The 19,372-nt window shown below is 45.8% G+C and overlaps 1 protein-coding gene across 3 annotated transcripts in view; it reads right to left on the bottom strand.

Moving 5' to 3' along the window:
- TBXAS1 (thromboxane A synthase 1) overlaps positions 1 to 19,372 on the bottom strand; it is a 162,199-nt gene that overhangs the window by 64,436 nt on the left and 78,391 nt on the right. For all 3 annotated transcript variants that reach the window (XM_077850141.1, XM_077850142.1, XM_077850139.1), the window contains one exon: positions 8,721 to 8,837. In XM_077850141.1, coding sequence (XP_077706267.1) covers positions 8,721 to 8,837 — 117 coding nt within the window. The remainder of the gene's footprint in view (positions 1 to 8,720; positions 8,838 to 19,372) is intronic.

The following is a 19,372-nucleotide window of genomic DNA, read 5'->3' as shown; positions in this document are numbered from 1 at the left end:
TAGGGAGAGAGAAGGAAAGGACCCCTTCTTCATTATCTTCTACTTCTAAACCGAGATGCCCCCCGCCCTTCAATGGTGTGTAGGTGGGCTGACTCATTGGTCTACGTATAAAGGAGATTCAGGAAAGAGCCTGAGCAGAGGGTACCACCCTGAGATCAAAATATGGCCCCTGGGAGCTGACCCCCTGGGAGCTGACCCCCTGGGGCCATGGAAAGTGGAGACTCCAGAGGTACAGGTATGACTTGCAACTATCCTCACCTCCTCCTTCAGTGTCTGTCACACGGGTCTAGAGGAAGTGTCACATCCTGCAGGCTGAAAGGCTGAAACTCCTCTCCTTACTCCCTCACTTTCAAGTACTTCATAGCTCCTCGCCCTCCAGTGAAGCTTGCACAAAACACTCCCCCTAGCACAGAACCCTCTGTGCCTCAACCTACTTTTCCAGTTTTCTCTCGCTAATCCGTTACATGTACTCTGTGTTCCAGCCAATTTGTACTCCTCTATTCCCTGAACACATCCTGTACTTTTTGTCCAGATGCCTTTGTTCTTGTAGCTCTTTCCACTTGCAATGTACCTTCTCCCTCTGTCAAAACTCAGTAAAATCTTCAGGACTCACTTCCAATGCTATCCCCTGCCCGCCCCCTCCCCCCCAAAGAGGCTTCTTATGCTCGAAAAAGGACGTCAACTCTGTCACTGTTTTCCACTACTTAGTAATAATGTAGGAATTCATGTACTTTGTTACCCTTCTACATTATAAATCCTTTATAGACAGGAACTAATAAATCTTCATTGCATTTTACAAATTTAATGTTTCATTCTATTTGGCATTCTTAGACCTGTGGGCAATGTTGTTTTGGAACTGATGTCAGAGGGGGATTTTCTGAATAAATAAGAGTCAGCTAATGGGGGTGGGAGATGGCATTTAAGCATATTGTTGACTTTAAAAAAATTAGTACCTTAAAGTGCTTTAAACTGGTGGCTAACAAATATAAAATTAATATCAGTTAACCAAACTTACTACCTCCTTCTGCCACCGAGATATTAAACACATCCATGACTTATTTTTATGCAGAATTTCCTGCTGATAAGTATCAGCTCTAGCCATCTAGGTGAATAATCAAGTGTCATTTCTAATAAGTCAGTGGCTCCTGTCAAGAGTTGTGACCAATTAGAACTCATCCCGATGAGGAGGTGGCTGCTGGTGTTGCCAAGCAACAGCCAAGCTGGGAGGCACATTTAGATGCTCGTTTAGATTTAACCAGTGGCAAGTCAGAGTGACATTATGATTCTGGCAAAAGGAAAGCCAAATTATAACCCAGGATGGGGTACCCGTGATGAGGAGTGTGTTTTCTTTTAAATGCAAATGGAAAAGGAACATTTTAACCAGAATTTAAACAGTCCATCATTATACTGATTTTAATTAGGAGATTAGGTGTCAGTGGAATACAACTGTGTCGAAGGATAATGGTCTCTTGCTGCTAGATAAATACCCAGACATTCTGGAAAATGGGCAACTGGTCAGGCAGAGACAATGTATTTTTGGACTCCAAAGTATTTATTACCACAGACACACTTGGTTATAATGACTTTCATTTTTATTGTTTGGAAGGATTAAGAAATAAAAGCAAATATTAAAAATGGACTGCTGGAGGCTCATGCCGCCAAGAGAAAGCTGCTTGCTGCAACATTACTGGGAGAGTGGGTTCTGTTCTAGAAGCCCTCGTGCATGATCGTCTGAAGCGTGTACGCTGAAAATTTAAAGGCCAAGCCAAACCATGATGAAGACTGTAATCCTGTGAAGACTTTTGCACTGAAATGATCGCAGCTATGCGTTTACTCATAAGCTGGCTATATCAACTTAAATTTTTAAAAATTGTAGTCATTCTGGAGTAATATGTCTTCTCCAAGGCAGGAAAGGCCTAGAGGGAATAATAACCACATCTGCCTCCGCCTTTAAGATTCATACATTATTGACTGTGCCTTCCTGACAGGAAACATCTGGATGAAAGTGAAAAATTAGGCAGAGAGCTGGATTCTCAGCAACTGTGAGAGATACCAGCCTTCCCTGTCGGTCTGGCTTGTCTTTAACTGAGTCCCTATGCACACAGATAGGATTGGCTCGTTTCCTGTTGAGTGACACACCCAGGCTCTCATGTATGACGCTGCCGGCTGTCCGGTATCTGCTCAGCGGGTCACCATCAGCTTATTTTGTGGGCGAATGAGGAAATATTCGTCACTTCTACAGTGCTTTGAGGACTGAGAAGACATGAGCCACCATACTGGGGCAGATCCATGGTCCATCCATTCTGGAGCCTGGTCTCTGCTAGAGGCACTTACAAATGGCATCCTCTATGGACCTTACCACCAAAGTCACAGTGTCCCATGGCCTCATTTCTCCCAGGAGCCAGTCTGGACATTAACCACCCATGTTTTCACCCTTCAACTTATCTGAGCCCAGAACAAACAATGTTAAACAGATTTCTTCACTGCAGACTCTCCCAACTCATTAACATGCGAAGGTACATAACAAATCTCTCAGAAGATGGTTGTCAGGGGGCACCTGGGTGGCTCAGTTGGTTTAGTGTCTGACAGCTCAGGTCCTGATCTCAGGGTCCTGGGATCGAGCCTCAAGTCAGTCTCGCTGCTCAGTGGGGAGTCTGCTTGGCCCTTTCTCTCTGCCCCTCTGCTCATGCGCACTCTCTCTCTCTCTTGCTCTCTCTCAAATAAATTTAAAAAAGAAGATGGTTGGCAATATTTTATGGAACTGTATGACCATGGGTCCTTTTCAGTCCTCAACAATTTCAAATCCTTTTCCTTGGTAGTAGTTCATAGCTTGAAAGTTCATTATCATATAAGTATAGTTTTGATACTTTTCTCTTAAAGGTATTATTTTATTCTTGGTTACACTGAAAGTTAGCTGCCACTTTTGTGCTGACTTACACAATCTTAGAAGAGTCTTAGAAACTTATTCTAATTGATTTAATATTTGTAAAATCAGAAGAGCTTAGAGGAATTTACAAATGTGTAGATTTCATAGTATGCCCCCTCTTTCAGATGAATTATAAAATTTAAAAATAAAATTAGAGCTAACCTGGGTCCCCTGGGAATCTCCATTATTTATATTTTTCCCTCAGAGAAGAATTAATTTAGCCCCAGTTTTGTTTCGTAAAATTAAATCTATTTACTTTCTGACCCATAATAAAGTTTTACATAACCCCAGGGCTGCTCATTAATAGTCTTTGGTAGAGAATCTAGTACAAGACACTAAAAATTTCAATAAATCCACTGGTTGCCCTTTTTAAAAAATTAATCTTTTAGGGGACAGAGCGAGAACTCTGGCAGGTCAACTGAGCAAAATGTTCCCTAATAAAAAAAAAAATCCATTGTTTTCCCAGCAGTGCTCAGCAATCCTGTAATATAAGCCTCAATAGCTTGGCTGTCACTCGACTATGATTTCCGTGGCCTCTTTTTCTGGAATCAGGAGCACAGCAACCAAATTTTCACCAGTGCCTTATCTTTCTATGTTGTCCCTAACCTGAAGCCAAAAACCACTTTTATTTTAAATAAAAATACGGCTTTGTGATTTAATGCTGATTTTAAAGTAATCTCTGAGCATTGCTGACCCAGGCTACCTAACAGGCACATGGATCAAGATTGTGCTATCTCGGCCCTTTGAATATTAATAACGCTTCCAGACACAGGTAGTAGAGGGCGTAGATTGCCAAGGTGCCAACGGAAACAAGCTGCACAATTCCAAGGGAAAACAAATCTTTGTTTCAAGAATGAATTCTGAAGTTTGATGCTAAAAGTCCCCAAGCTACTTATGAATTCAGCAAGGAATGGAGATATTGGTATTCCAAAGCTATTTCGGGGAAAATGGACTCAGGTGTCCGTGACCAAGTGGAGAGCAGGCTTAGGTCAGTTGTCTGAGCTCCTCTTGTCATCTCTCCCTCCTCCACCCTATGTCCTGTGTGCCTCACTCTCCTCTCTGTCTTTGGGACCTGCTTTTTCTATTTCTGCACGTATATACCTGTGACTCTCCAGAGAGAAAGCCAATGATTTGCCTCATCCCCTTATTTAGTTTTTCCTTGATAAAGCTATTCCCTTTTATTTTTCCTTTGTCTTAGTCTTAACATATATCCTTCAGTAGAAAGCTTCCTGGCTCTTTGATTCTTCATCCATCCATCCATCCATCCATTCATCCAGCAAATCACTATCGAGTGGGCATTATGTGCCTAGTGCTATGCAGTTAACGACAGAGAAAAGAGGAGTAGAGTCAATGGGCTGTTAGCTGGCAGTAGTGCTACAGAGAAAAATAAAGCAGGGAAGGGGTCTGGGGAAGCCCTGGGTCTGAGATGGTCAGGCAAGGGACCAAGAGGAAGACTCATACCAGTGCTTTCCACTCTGGCTCTTATCAGAATTACGGCAGAGAACTTGTAAAACATACAGGTTCTCAGGCACCGTTAGAAATTCTCATTCTGTAGGTCCTAGAGTGGCTAGAATTATGTATTTTAGCAAGGATTCTAGGTGATTCTGGTGCAGCCCTTGGTCACATGGGGTTCCAGAACCAGTGATATAGAGAGCAAAAGCCAATGGGAGGTTAAAGTTCAAAGAAACATCCAGAAACCTAAAGGGTCACCTAGGCTGCTGGAGGAGGAGGCAATCAGGGGCACTAAGGCCTGCACGCTGCCCTCCCTTCCTCCTCCCCTCCACCCATCTTCCACAGGATAGAAGCTACCCCCCTGGTGACATCCTCCATCCTCTCTACACTTTAGCATAGACTAATGCTCCATGCTCAGAATCCCAAACCTCACTCTTCAGATTCCAAGGGGAGCTGCCTTTGGAATTAGGAAAACTATTTTCTCTCCCAAGAAAGCTTAGCTTCTAAAACCACTGTCTCAGTAGGGCTCGAGAAAGCCTGGTGTGCATGCAGGTCAAACCTAAGCCCTGACCTCCTTGTTCTGGAAGGCATCCCCTGCGTACTTCTAAAGCAACATGCACCACTGATTCAGTGCAGGAAGGAAAATCACAGGCAACATGATTTGTGAAGCACAACACACACAGACATGCTTTAATATTTGAAAATATTATTTTTTGCACAATATTTTTTATGGCGGTGCTCCTTTCTACCTAAGCAGCATTTAACACCTCTGGCTGCTCCTTCATCCTTGAAATGCATCCCTTCCTCACTTTCTGGATTTCTTTTGCAGGCTGATCTTCCTGAGTCTTACTCGCAGGTCTCTCCTCCACCCCTCTCTTGAATATGGCTCTCGCCACCACCCTCTTCTCTTCCTACACAACACACACTCTGGGTGTGACCTAGCCTATTTCTGTGTTTTTGATGATCATCTTTCCTGCTCTTCTCTCCCAAGCTCCAGATCTGCTGTCAACTACTTGCTGATGCATCTATTTAGATAACCCCCCTCCACCAAGAACCTTAACTCACCCAGTCTAAATGCCCCAGAGGCAGGAAGAAAGGTGACTATTGCTTCCACTAGAGTGGCATCCTTTCTAATAGAAACCCAAGAACTTAAAGTTAACTGTGTTGAGCAGAAAGATTTTCTTTCTTTCTTTTTTTTTTTTAAAGATTTTATTTATTTATTCATGACACAGAGAGAGACACATACACACAGACAGAGGGAGAAGCAGACTCCCTGTAGGGAGCCCATTGCAAGACTTGATCCCAGGACCCCGGGGTCGTGACCTGAGCCAAAGGCAGATGCTCAACCGCTGAGCCACCTAGGCATCCCAGGAAGATTTTCAATAGAGCTAAGTTTACCAATGGTTTATGTTAAGTAATGGGACAAAACTAAAGCAAAACCCAGGGAATCTGGTGTGTGACATTTCTTCTCCCTCCCCATGCCCTCCCCTCTACCCTGCCTCCCTCCTGCCATCTACAACCTCGCCCTTTCCCCTAGGTACCTTTCTGCACTAAACCACTTGAAGGAACTCTATTTTCTGCAAACCAGAGGAGAAAATGCTTTGGATCCCAGGGGCACTGAATTTGTTTGGGAAACAACATCATATCAATTTCCCGAGTACACCCTATAAGGTGCTAAAGAAATCTAGACCTTGAAAAAAGATCCAGATTTATTTATTTTTCCCAAAGAAACGTAGCTCAAATCTGTCAAGAAAGCTTTTTTCCCCTTTCTTGCTTACTTTAGAAAAGAATCAGACACCCTTTACCAATTTCTTTTTAACAAGTGATCAGATTCTGCATCTGTAGCACTGCCAAGTCACTGTTTACTCACGAACGGTGAAATTTGATGCAACATGTTTGAGTGAGTGATGTCAACCCATGGTTCACCCACTTCTCTTCCCCTTCCGGGAAGGGAAGGTTCTGGTTAACCTCATTTGGGTGGTCAAAACACGGTTTTGCAGTTTTTCTTTTTTTTTTTTAAAGATTTTATTTGTTTATCCGTGAGAGACACAAAGAGAGAGAGGCAGAGACACAGGCAGAGGGAGAAGCAGGCTCCATGCAGGGAGCCCGATGTGGGACTCGATCCTGGGACTCCAGGATCACACCCTGGGCTGAAGGCAGATGCTCCACCACTGAGCCACCTGGGCTGCCCCTTTGCAGGTTTTCAAGAAGCAGGCCCTTCCTTGAAATAAATCCTCACCTGCAGTCTCAGTGTGTAACAGCGGAACATGGGGCAGGGCGCATTGCTCCAGCTGAAGCCAGACTTCCCCTCCTTGTGTTTCCTTGAGGGGAGCTTCCACGAGGGGTGGCTCCCAGCGCTGGCTTTATGTTAGAATCACCCAGGGAGCCACAAAACCCCTCCAACCTGGGCTGCATTCCAAACCAGACCGATTTCATCAGGACTTCTAGATGCAGGACCCAGACAGCAGTGGTTTCCAAAGCTCCCAGGTGATTCCCATGTGTACCTGCAGCTGAGCAGGGGCTGGGTCTCCTGATCAGAGGGGGGCCTCCCCGATGAAACTGCGGCCCGGAGGCGGGAACTGAGCATTCGTGGGGAGCCCCACGCGCGTCTGGGCCCATTCTCGAATGTGCCTTGCCGCCCTCCTGCCAGTAAGGCTGCAGTGTTCCATCCTGGGTGAAGCATTAGCAGGCCCGCAGGAGCAGACCGCAGAGCTACGTTTCTCTAAGGGCTTTACCGGTAAGAATGGAGAAATCTGTGTTTCCTCTGTGTGAAATGCGTTTCCAAAACTTAGTTGGTTCCAAACTTCCGCAGAAAAGACAGAAGTGTTGCTTCTGATCCCCTTGGGTTTCCACAGAGGCTCCATTTGCTCCCTGTTCCTTCCCCCTGCCCTCCAGACAGCCCCTGGGACCATCCTAAGGAGCCTTAGAACAACGTTGGAAAATTACATGGAGGTAAGAGAAGTGGGCAAACAGAGGCTAAGCACATTCCGGAGCTGGATTCGAATGTTGGCGGTGCTGCTTACAAGCTGTGTGACACGGAGCACGTTACTTAATCTCTCTGTGCCTCAGTTTCCTTATATGTGAAATGAGAGTGATCATAAGAGCATTTACCTCACAGGGATGTGCTGGAGATTAAGTGTGTTAAGGTATTTAGGAAGTCCTCGGAGAGGTGCCTGGCACAGATATGAGCTTGGTGAGTTTTAGCTGGTGCTTAAGCTGAGCTTACCCTCTGCCCTCAAACACTGAAGGCTGTGTGGAGACACAAACCCAAACCTCGCTGAACATGGGCAGGATCCCTGGTTTCTGAGTGAGTTTGATTGGATGGGATTAATTATGAGGTCTGGGACCTCTCCTCTTCTGGGGGACGTCAGAAGATCTATAGGAATTAACCAGGACTGGATGGATGAGCATCTTGGGTTGAAGAGTAGCTTTCATTTATTGACCTGAAGACAGGCCGCTCTGAGCCCAGGCTTTCTGATGGATGGCTCTGGAAGGACACTTGCTCTGGAATTGCACAGGTACTTGGGACTCTGACCGAGATACTTCCCATCAGAAGGGCTCAAGTGCTCGGTCCCAAGTTCTTGCAGAATTGAGAGCAGACACCAAAGCCGGACCAGCAGCTGGTGAAGAACTTGGCCAAGAGGCAGGCCAGACGGCCCAAAGAAGAGGGCGGGTCTCTGGGTGGGGGGCAGAGGGGGCCCAGGGTTTTAAAGAGCTGGCGGTATGTTGTGCTCCTGTCCCACTGACTTCGGCTCTATGGTGACCCTGGGCATGCCTGTGTCCCCCCACTTCACCCCTCCCCCGTGACCCATGGCCATCCCCTCCCTACTTCAGACTGGATTCACAGCTCACCCTTGTTTCAAGCTGTACCCCGGTTCCTCGCTCTGTAAAAGATGCTTCACCCTTCAGATGCATCCGCATCACCTGGGGGTTTGTTCGGAATAAAGAATCTCAGGCCCCACCCCAGACCTGCTGAATCACAATCTGCATTTTAACAAGATCCCCAGGTGATCCATCAGACCTGGAAGTATGAGAGGCACTGCTCCGGTTTTCTCCTGGGCAGAGTCTTGGGACGTGTCCCCACAGACGTGCCCTAAGTGCTTGTAGACTCACAGTTGCTTCCTGGCAACTGGAGGTATGGGGGGCTGGAGAAGTGGGACACACTCCATCCAGTACGGCACCCTAGGCTTTTTGGCATCATAGGGGGAGGTTCAAAGGCCCCTGTGCATGGGCCATTTCAATGTGCCAGGCAGACAAGTGATGCCATGTGAACCTGCTCCCCATCGCGCTCTGGAGGGAGGGAGCCGTCCGTCCGCGTGAGTCTGCATTCCCTCTGCCTTACCTCGTTCAGCTTCTCGGGACTGAAAGCCGAAGTCAGGACACTTCTGACCTCTTCCCATCTTTTGTCGCGTAAAAACAGGACACTGTCCATTACTGGTTTGGACTCCAAGCCCGACACCTGAGAGAAATAAGCAGAGGATTAGGACACAAGGGAGCCAAAGCCACCTTGGTGATGATTCGGGTCTATGATAAACACTCTGGTTAAAGTCCACCAATGATCAACGAATTAGCTTGCTCTTGCAAAGATGCAGAGGGAGCCTGCAAAGGCTCGTAGGTAGTGACCTGGAGATTCATGGCCGAGGGCCTGGTGGCAGCAGGTGGGTAGGCTCTGCTGACCCAGTTCCACCCAGTTCCACCAGTTACAATGTGGTCATCACTGTACAATGAACTCGGTGGCCTCTGTGTGTTCTGCAGTCCCCCTGCTGGGCCTTGGGGCCAGGATTCCCCGAGGACCAAACAGCAGGCTTCGTGCAGATGGGCTCGTCTATATTGACATTGAGTTTCATGTCTGAACTTTGTGGCGAGGGGTTTTGTGTGGCTGGGTTGGTTAGGTTGGGCCGGGAGATGACAGACTGGGTCTTTGGTGACATGTGTTGGGGGAGAGAACATGGGCAGTGTAGGAGGAGGGAAAGGGAAAACAAAAAGAGATCTTTCAGATGTATGTCCCAATGGAACTGCTGCTTTTTTTTTTTTAAGACTTTATTTATTTATTTATTTGACAGAGAGAGAGAGAAAGAGAGCATAAGCAGGGGGAGTGGCAGAGGGAGAGAAGCAGGCTTCCCGCTGAGCAGGGACCCCCCCGCCCCGCCAATGTGGGGCTCAATCCCAGGACCCCAGATCAGCTCTCAGGACCCCAGGATCATGACCTGAGCTGAAGGTAGATGCTTAAACCAACTAAGCCACTCAGGCACCCTTGAACAGATATGCTTTGAAGAGAAATCCTGTCATTATGTTTCTGGGTTCTTCTATTCATTCATTTTCCTTATTCAGCAAACATTTGTTGTGTCTCATATGTGGAAGGAGTTGTCGACATAGTGTCGAATAAAGAAAACATAGCACTGGCCCTCACTGGATAGTCTATTGGGGATGCAGACAGTAACCCTCTAAACTAACAAGTACGCGCGTTAGGAGAGAGAAATAGAGCCAGATGAGAGAATGATAGGCCTAACCGGCCAGGAAGGCTGCTCTGAGGGGAGTTATTCAAGCCAAGTCTGAAAACATGCAAAGCATGACATCTCCTCTCCCTTCTTCCTAGGCTATTCTTTTCCATCTTGAAGCCAACTACTCTTACCAGGTCATCAAAACTGGGGTCCCCACACCTGGTTGGAGTGCCCCCAGACTCACAGCTGTGGGGCACAGGAAGGCAGGGGGATTGAAGGACCAGGCACTCTTTGGCACCTCGTGTGATGGACACTTTTGCTATTTCTTTTCACCTTTTCATAGTTGAAATATGAAGCCAGCCATCATAATTCAAAAGCCTGGTAAAAACTCATGTTTAGAGGAAAATTATAATTTTCTGATAAAATATGAACATTCAAAATAAGCTATAAAACATAACTGCAAAGTATCCAGGGGGGATTTAATTATATATTAGAACTAAGTTGCTGAGATATTTTTTCTGCAGAGAAATCCCTCTTCCTATTTAGAATGAATTGCTTTAGGAGTGCCATGGTCCCTATACAGAATCACACTTCTGTGGAATCTAGGGAACATAACCCATTTGTTTGGGTTCCAGAGTCAAAGGAGGAAATGGCACATTATGTAAATTTACATATTGGCAAACACCCAGCCCTGTGCCACGCTGCATGTAATAAAGCATTTCACTCCAAGGAGAGCTGGGTAGTGGTTTATGGGGTTCCGACAGAACAGAATATATTAGAGCCGAGAGTCATGGTTGATTGGATCTTGCATCTGTCCTTCAGACCTAAGGATTGGATCCATGAGATTTTTTTTATCTTGTACCCAGAGGACAAATCTAGTCTTCCATGCAATATGTCAGCATCGTCCTCAAATATCTCCCTCATCAACCTGCCATGCCAACACACTCCTCTCAGCCTACAACTGCCATTAAAATTCTCCATTTTGTGATGGGAAATTTCAGGGCATTGGTTAGAGTTGAATTTTTGTTTCTAGAGACGACTCTGTAAGAGGGAAGAGCAGATTTTTGAATGTTGTGTCTGGAAAGAGAAGACTGGAAGATCAGAGAGTGGTACTTAGGATGCACCAAAAAAAAAAAAAAAAAAAAAAAAAAACTTACTGAATGCATATTATGTGAGAGAGGAAATTTGGGTTGTTTCAGTGACCCTGAGGGGTGGAAGTGGGTTCCATAGTGGAAGCTTTGAGGAAAATTTCAGCTCACCTAAAGGAGAACTTCTGAACAGTCAAAAGTCAGAATTGTTCCAAGATAAAAATAACCTGCTTTGAGTAATGAGCCTCCATCACTGATGACTGTAAACCATTTTGGGGAAATTCTACATGAGAAGCTTGAGCGTCCAGGGGGGTTAGTCTAAATGACCCTTAACAACTCTTCCAACCCTGGAGTCTTCATCTCCAGGGGACCACTGCAGGCTTGTTTGTCTGTCTTCATATATATATATGTTTTTCAATTGTGGCAAAATACACATAATGTAAAACTTACCATCATAATCACATGTAAGCATACAGTTCTGCAGCATTAAGTACATTCACACCGTGCAACCATTTCCACCATCTATCCACAGATGCTTTTCATCTTGCACAACTGAAATTCTGTGCCTAGCAAACACTAACTCCCCACCCCCCTCCCCCAGCCCTGTTTCCACATAATACTTGACTAGTATTACTGAGTGATGCCTTGAGGGCTCCCTACAGAGGGACCTCCCCTGAAGGAATGAGGTACGGGACTAGTAGATCTGACAGGGCAGAACTGGGAGTGTTGAGACAGGAAGGCACCATGAGTCTCAGGGAAGAAGATCCAGAGAAACAGGGCTTTCTAGACTCCTGTCTGTCCACCCAATTTTGTCTCCTGAGTCTCAGCGAAGGTACCTCCAATCACTATCCAGCCAGGGATTTCCAGACAATGGGCCATAACCAGCCATGAAATCAATGCAGTGGATTGCAAACAGCATTTTAAAAAAGAAAAACTAAGGAAATAAATAGAACAGAGTAGAAGATACTCTGAGAAACATTTCACAAACTATGAATAAGTATTTTGTTTTGAAAACAAAATAGGATGTGTGTGTGTGTGAAAGAGAGAGAAATAAAGTGTGTTTGTGTACTCTATGTCATGATGTGCAATGTGGTTTTTTTTTTATATTGTAGGCCACAGTCAAAAAAATTCCAAAAGCCTACTCTAACCTAAACCCCCAAATTGGAAGTCATCCCCCCTTCCTCAGCTAAAATCCTGTTAGTTAAAAGTTATCAAGGCTGTGAACATTTCTTGAGCACCTATTATGTGCCAGGTGCTATGGAGCACTGAAGCCACCAAGATAAGGAATGGAATCCTTGCCCTCAAAGGAGCTCACAGTTGACTTGGAGGGTGGGAATGGGGTGGTTTCCAACCAGTGTTTGTTGATCTTACAGCTAACAAAGTGCTTTTCACACTCATTAATCTTGGGGTAATTCTCCAGGAATTAGGAAACAGCGCCTTGGCAAGCAGCAGTAGTGGCTTCATGGCTCCCCTGCTAAGTTTCCCTTGGACAGTTGAATGTGTTTGTCTTTTCAATTAAGATCTCTTAAAATAGAGTCTAGCTTCTTATTAGACCAACTAAGCATAAGCTTTAAACTTCAAAGAAGCACATTATTTTGAGGAACAAGTTATCAAAGAAAACCAACAACCTCGGCATTCCGTGTTGATGTGAAGAGAGCACCATGTATTGGGTGGTTAGCACATGCTAAACCCGTGGCTCTCAACTGGCCTGAGAGAGCCCCATGAGAACCACCAGCTCTTCCTAGAAAATGCTGCAAAATGCATGCAGTGCATGTTTGCTATAATTGAGTATGCATGTCATGATGAAAAATGTGTAAGAAGTATAATAGAATATATTATACTAGCCAAAAAGAAAAAAAAAAGTTCTCTTGCATCCTGGAACATGTAAGAACTTTGACTTAAGATGTGTACGATCTTGGGCAGCCCGGTTGGCTCAGCGGTTTAGCGCCGCCTTCAGCCTAGGGCGTGATCCTGGAGACCTGGGATCGAGTCCTATGTCAGGCTCCCTGCATGGAGCCTGCTTCTCCCTCTGCCTGTGTCTCTGCCTCTCTCTCTCTCTCTCTCTCTGTCTCTCATGAATAAATAAATAAAATATTAAAAAAAAAAGATTTGTACGATCTCTATGATGCCCTGGCAGGGCAGTCAACAGTTCTTCAACGGCCTACACAGAACTGTAGGTAAACAGAATGAGATGCTTTTTTTTTTTTTTTTTTTTTTTTTAAAGATTTTATTTATTTATTCATGACAGTCACAGAGAGAGAGAGAGAGGCAGAGACACAGGCAGAGGGAGAAGCAGGCTCCATGCACCGGGAGCCCGATGTGGAATTTGATCCCGGGTCTCCAGGATTGCGCCCTGGGCCAAAGGCAGGTGCCAAACCGCTGCGCCACCCAGGGATCCCGAATGAGATGCTTTTGAAGACTCCAAGATACTGTTATAAATCATCAGTCACGATGCCAGAATTACCAACCCGTTCAGTGTAACGTATGTCAAGTAGGCTGTAAGAATATAAATATCAAAGTATGCCATGATCACAAAAACGCTAGGCCCAGTGTTGCAGACTTTCAAATTCTTTTTTTTTTTATAATTTTTTAAATTTTTATTTATTTATGATAGTCACACACACACACAGAGAGAGAGAGAGAGAGAGAGAGGCAGAGACATACGCAGAGGGAGAAGCAGGCTCCACGCACCGGGAGCCCGATGTGGGATTTGATCCCGGGTCTCCAGGATGGCGCCCTGGGCCAAAGGCAGGCGCCAAACCGCTGCGCCACCCAGGGATCCCCTCAGACTTTCAAATTCTTGCACAACTTTGCACAGATGAGGAAGCTCCATGGCATGACCTCTCTCCTCACCTGCATACATGAATCCTCTTGCATGGCTCCTTATTATGTTAATCAACAAAAGCTCTAGAATTCTCTCACCTGGATCACCCCAAATTCTACACCTGATGATATGGTATTTGCAACATAAGACAATTGCTATCTGGCTGTACAAAGATTTTAACCAAAAAGGGCTTATATTTGGTGCTTTGAAACAGCAAAAGTGTTCTGTCTCCACTGGACAGTTTTTACCCATTAGTCTTGGCCATAGAAAATGATCCTAAGGGATACACTTTGTTTCCTCTCTCTGCCTTAGACTTTGACTGGTCTGAGAGCCTGGCCTCCGAGTGAGGACCTGGCTTAGGGGGCACAACCCAGATCGGGCTCCGTCTGACAACTCGGTATCAGCTGGTGGAAGGAAAGGGACCTCTTCTAAATTGGACAAAGTCCTGATATGGGCTCTGGTGGTCCTGCCTGATAGAGAGTTCCTAGCATTTTATCCACCAAAGAGGAGGAAACCACAGGCTTGGAACTGTGCTTTTGCAAGCCCCATGCCCCACAGCATGGCCTCTTCCTGACAGGGGCTTGTTAAATCTTCCAAGGAACACCTTCGAAAGTTCTCAGCAGTTTCTTGACAGAAACAGTGTTAAGGAAGGACAAGGTATCTCTGATTTAGTACCTGTTGTGCTTGGCTGGGAAAAGAAACTCTCCTGGTGGGCCCGAAGAGGGACCCTCACATCTGAAGCTCTAAATGGCTCTCTGGGATGCCAGTGGGATGCCATGGTTTACCCAATGGTGCCGACTGCCACCTGCACTGGGAACCAAACACGCCTGGTGGGTACCTCGTCTGACGCTCGTACTCGACGCAGAAGAAATGGGCCCAGAGAAGTTGAAGGACTGGTCCACAAGACTCAGCTAACAAAAGGCAGCAAATCCAGAATCTGATTTCATTTCTTTAAATTCAAGCCGTGTGCCTTTTACCATACTGCTGGGCCGTGGCTTACAGAAGGTGGGGAGGACGGGGGAGAAACAGGGTGTTACTAAAAGAGATCAGGGCAGAGGAGGAGCAGGAGGGGCAGGACTCACAGGCACAGTGACTTGATTTCATGAGACGTTCAGGAATATAACCACCGAGGTGCCGGAATTACTTCTGTGGCTCCTTTACTGTTCTCTCCCCCAAGTTCTATATCTTAATCTCCTGGTTTATACACTTACTTCTACTTCAGCCACCACAAAAGTTAAAGAAAGGAGGCCTAAATATAAGAATGAGATTGTACTTATCTCTCTTTTTAAAAAATGTAAAGCTGGCTTCCTGTTGAAGCAAGGGTCAGGTGACACATGAGCTGTGAAATCATTTTCAGCAAGATCTTGAAGTTTGAAAAAGTTCTGCAAGACTCTGACAGAAGAGCATTGGAGCATTCAAATCAATACCACTTAGCACTATTCTTCCCTCCGTCAGGCTTCAGGATGCACTCAATGCCTTTAAAAATGTTAGGGTTCACACTTCCCCACCAAGTTGAAAACGTGGAGCTAAGTGTGTTTTACCGATCACGTGTGGTGCCCCGGGCCTGGCTTTTGCATACCAGTCAATGTCCAGACATGAGAAAAGCAGGTGAAAGGGGGAGGCTCTCAGGGTGTGGGGATCTCACTATGGCTATGATGCAGGGGCTTCCAAGGGGCAGCCCATCCCAGGATGAGATGCTCCCAGCTCAGGCTGGAGGGTCTCCTGTGCACAGCACAGTGTGTGAGATCAAAGAGTCCTGGCTCAAAATAGGGCTCAGGCCAATGCGGTTGCACACATCTGTTTCTGGGTTTCGGCAGTCTGGGTTTTAAGTATGAACTTCTGCCCTGCTCGGGGCTGTGGGCCTATCATGTGCACTGACCCTTCTCAAAAGAGACAAAGTTACTAAGTGAAACAGGTCAGTCAGAGAAAGACAAATACCATGTGATTTTAGCCATATGTGGAATTTAAGAAACAAAACAAAGGATCATGGGGAAAAAGAGAGAGAGACCAACCAAGAAACAGACTCTTGACTGTAGAGAACAATCTGATGGTCACCAGATTGAGGTGAGGGGGTTGGGGGGAATAGGTGATGGGGAGTAAGGAGGGCGCTTGTTGTGGGGTGCCTGTGTAACTCAGCAGGTTGGGCATCTGACTCTTGATTTCTGTTCAGGTTGGGGTCTTGGGGTCGTGGGATCAAGCCCCACGTTGGGCTCCATGCTCAGAGAGAAGTCTGCTTTTCCCTCTCTTTCTGTCTCCACCCCCTCTGGCTTGCGCTCTCTCTCTCTCTCTCTCTCTAAATTAGATAATAAGTCTTTAAAAAAAAAGAAAGAAAGAAAGAAAGAAAGAAAGAAAGAAAGAAAGAAAGAAAGAAGAAAGAGAAAGAAAGAAAGAAGAAAGAAGAAAGAAAGAAAGAAGAAAGAAAGAAAGAAAGAAAGAAAGAAAGAAAGAAAGAGAGAGAAGAAGAAAGAAAGAAAGAAAGAAAGAAAGAAAGAAAGAAAGAAAGAAAGAAGAAAGAAAAAGGGATGCACTTGTGATGAGCACCGGATATTGTATGTAAGTGTTGAATCATTGAAACTAATATTATACTGTATGTTAACTACCTGGAATTTAAATAAAAAATTAACCCCACAAAGCTAAAAATAGCATTCAAGGCTTGACTGAGGTGATATAAGCTTCCCTAAGTCAGGTCCAAACACCATTCTCACAGTGTAAGTCTCACGGCTCACATGTGAAAACCGAATGGCTTCATTCACTCAAAGTCTTACTTAAGGGAAAGAGGATCAGAAATTCTAGATAAGCCAAGTTTTCAAAAGTGGTCAGTGGAGAGGTACCAGTTGGAGAGGTGTAGGGGGCAATTTTATGGCAAACTCGCGGAGCCTACCTGCCCCTGCCTCAGTGGACACCAATGGGCAGGTCCCTGGGGCCCCACACCTGTGGCCCGCCCCATCTGGAGCCTTGGATGGAGCTTTCTGTGCTCATGAGCTCTGTAACAAGCCCACACGCTCCTGTTCTTTGGAATGGGGTGCTGCTGCTGCAGGGAGTAATAAGGTTTTCAGTGACTCAGTTGCCTTAGAACTTTCGTAATCTTTGCCAGTGCCAAGGGCTTGTGGTTTCACAGGGAAACCAATGATTCCCATGTGTCTGTGGGGAAAGGTAGCACCTGGGGCAACCCAGGCCCTTGGGTCTTTATGGTTCTGGATAAAACCATTCATCAAATCCATTATGTGACTATAGGTGTGACTTTTGTGAGTCGGTGGTGTGGCTGGACTTGTGCCTGGACAGGGGATACCCCGTGTTGCCGGTGAGGACCTGAGGGCTGGAACCACATATCACACAAACACATACACCCAACTACCACAGCCTGCCACCTCCACTCCCCATGCCAGTGGCAGAACTGGAGATGGGCATGCCTGCAGCCTGACCTGTGGTCCATGCTGTCATTTTGGAGCAGAACCTAGAGCTCCTGATAGCAGTTTAGTGACTGAATATGCTCTCTCCATGACCCCGTCCAACCAAACCAATCTAACACGGACCACAGACCACCCTACCTCTTATCAACCTTCCCACAGCTTCTCCCACTCCAGGCCCGGAGTGGGGAGGCCAGGAATAGGAAGTCCCACTGCTGGTTATGACCATTTCTGTGGAGTCATGTGGGCCCAACTCCAGTTTCCACAGATATTTTTCTTTTAAAAGAGCTGCCCTCATGGCTTCATTGAGTACCTGATAGCAGAGGGGAGCTAATTAAAAATATCTTAAAAAAAAAAAAAAGTCCCAAGGTCCTGAGGCGGGACAACTGAAGTTCTAGGAATGCTGAGAAGATTGATTTGGGTTTAACAGTGAAGTGTGCCTACAGCACCATGGAGGTTCTTCTGGAAGTGCTGAGGGCATGGATTGGAGGCCATCCAGAGAATGGACAAGGAGCGGCCCAGACCTCACACGGAAGTGAGGGCCTTAAGAAACGCCAGTTTGAAAGCTAGATACGAGAACTGCCCTCCAGGTCTGACTCATGGTCTCTTCAGCCCAGGGTTCTCGAGTTTGAAAAAATATTTCATTCAACAAGTTTGAATTCAAATTATTTGCTCTGTACAGATGTGTGTTAGTGAGTTCCCCGTGGTGTCACCTCACCTCCAGCCATTGGTCCCTCGTGGGACGCTTACAGCTCACATCAAACGCTAGAGCCAAACCCACCTTCCCACATGACAACCATCCTCCACCAGGCTGCTCTGGGACGTGCCTAAGTCAAGCCTGGATTTATGAGGAGACAAGCTCTCAGTCAAAAAAATGAATCCATGCGTTATTTAAGTTCCTTCAAACTTAATGTATCCAACTAATATGCTGAGGTATTTTCCGTATCACAAGGGACCATTTGGTAGAAGCTTGCATGGAGTAAGCGTTTAATGTTTACTGAATGAATGTATAATAAAGCTGAATTGCTGAACACTTAAGTAAACATGGCTTATTAGAGAGAAGGCAGCGTGGTGTCGGTATGAAGAAAGCACGCCTCACTAATCTCCTTGAGTTCTTTGAGCAGATAAATAAGCATATGGATAAGAGGGAACCACAGAACCCGATTTAATTTGACTTTCAAAAACCTGTGAGAAAATCCCACTCTAAAGATGGTTTTTAAAAAATTGAGTCACTAAGGATTGTTTTGTCATGAATATGGAATTGGCTTAAAGACCATAAACAAAGCTAAAGATAAATGAATACATTCCCAGATGGAAAACTATAAACATTGGGGTTTCCTAGAGATCTCATCTTTGATGGGTCTTTTTCCATGTTTATGAATGGTCGAGAAGAGGAGGTGTAGATCGAATCTCTTCAGCTTCAGGTAGGGGAGAATGGTTCTTCTGGGGAGGATGTTAAGTTGACAGAGACTTAGTTCCATTTGAACAAGAATATATTGGGTACTGAATAGTCATCCTGTGTTTGGGCCATGGGTATTAAAAAGAACACCACCCTGAAGGAGCTAATAATCAAGTTAGCATGGAAGCCATACCTTCATTTAACTGCAAATAGAAGGCACAATGGGTGGGGATCCCTGAGTGGCTCAGCGGTTCAGCACCTGCCTTCAGCCCAGGGTGTGATCCTGGAGACCCGGGATCGAGTCCCATGTCAGGCTCCCTGCGTGGAGCCTGCTTCTCCCTCTGCCTGTGTCTCTGCCTCTCTCTGTCTCTCTCTGTGTATCTCATGAATAAATAAATTAAATAAAATATTTTAAAAAAGAAGGCACAATGGGGTCCATGATGATGTGGTGTACACGACAAATGCTGCGAGGGTTCAGAACAAGGGGAAAGGCAAATGTGGACTGAAGTAGGGAAGGCTTCTTGGAAGAGCCAGAATTTAAGAAGAGCCTTGGGGAAGGGTTGAGTGGCTGTAGAAGGAGTGGAGGGTCTTCCTGTTGAGAGCAGCTAATGCTTGCAGAGTAGAAGGTGGGGTTGTCTGCGCGACCTCAGTTGGCCTCACAGCAGCCCAGGAGGAATGAGAAGCTTAAAAAGGTGAATGATCTACTCCAGCTCAAGTTGCTAGCAAATACAAGACCCACTCTTACGCTGCCTCCAGTTGTAGCTAGTGTGGCAGCCTGAGCAAAGGCACGGGGGCAGGACTCTCTAGAGCAGGACGCAGAGAGAATGAAGGGGTT

This window comes from Canis aureus, chromosome 15, assembly GCF_053574225.1.
Source record: "Canis aureus isolate CA01 chromosome 15, VMU_Caureus_v.1.0, whole genome shotgun sequence".
Classification (NCBI taxonomy): domain Eukaryota; kingdom Metazoa; phylum Chordata; class Mammalia; order Carnivora; family Canidae; genus Canis; species Canis aureus.
This window is presented reverse-complemented; position numbering and strand designations above follow the sequence as displayed.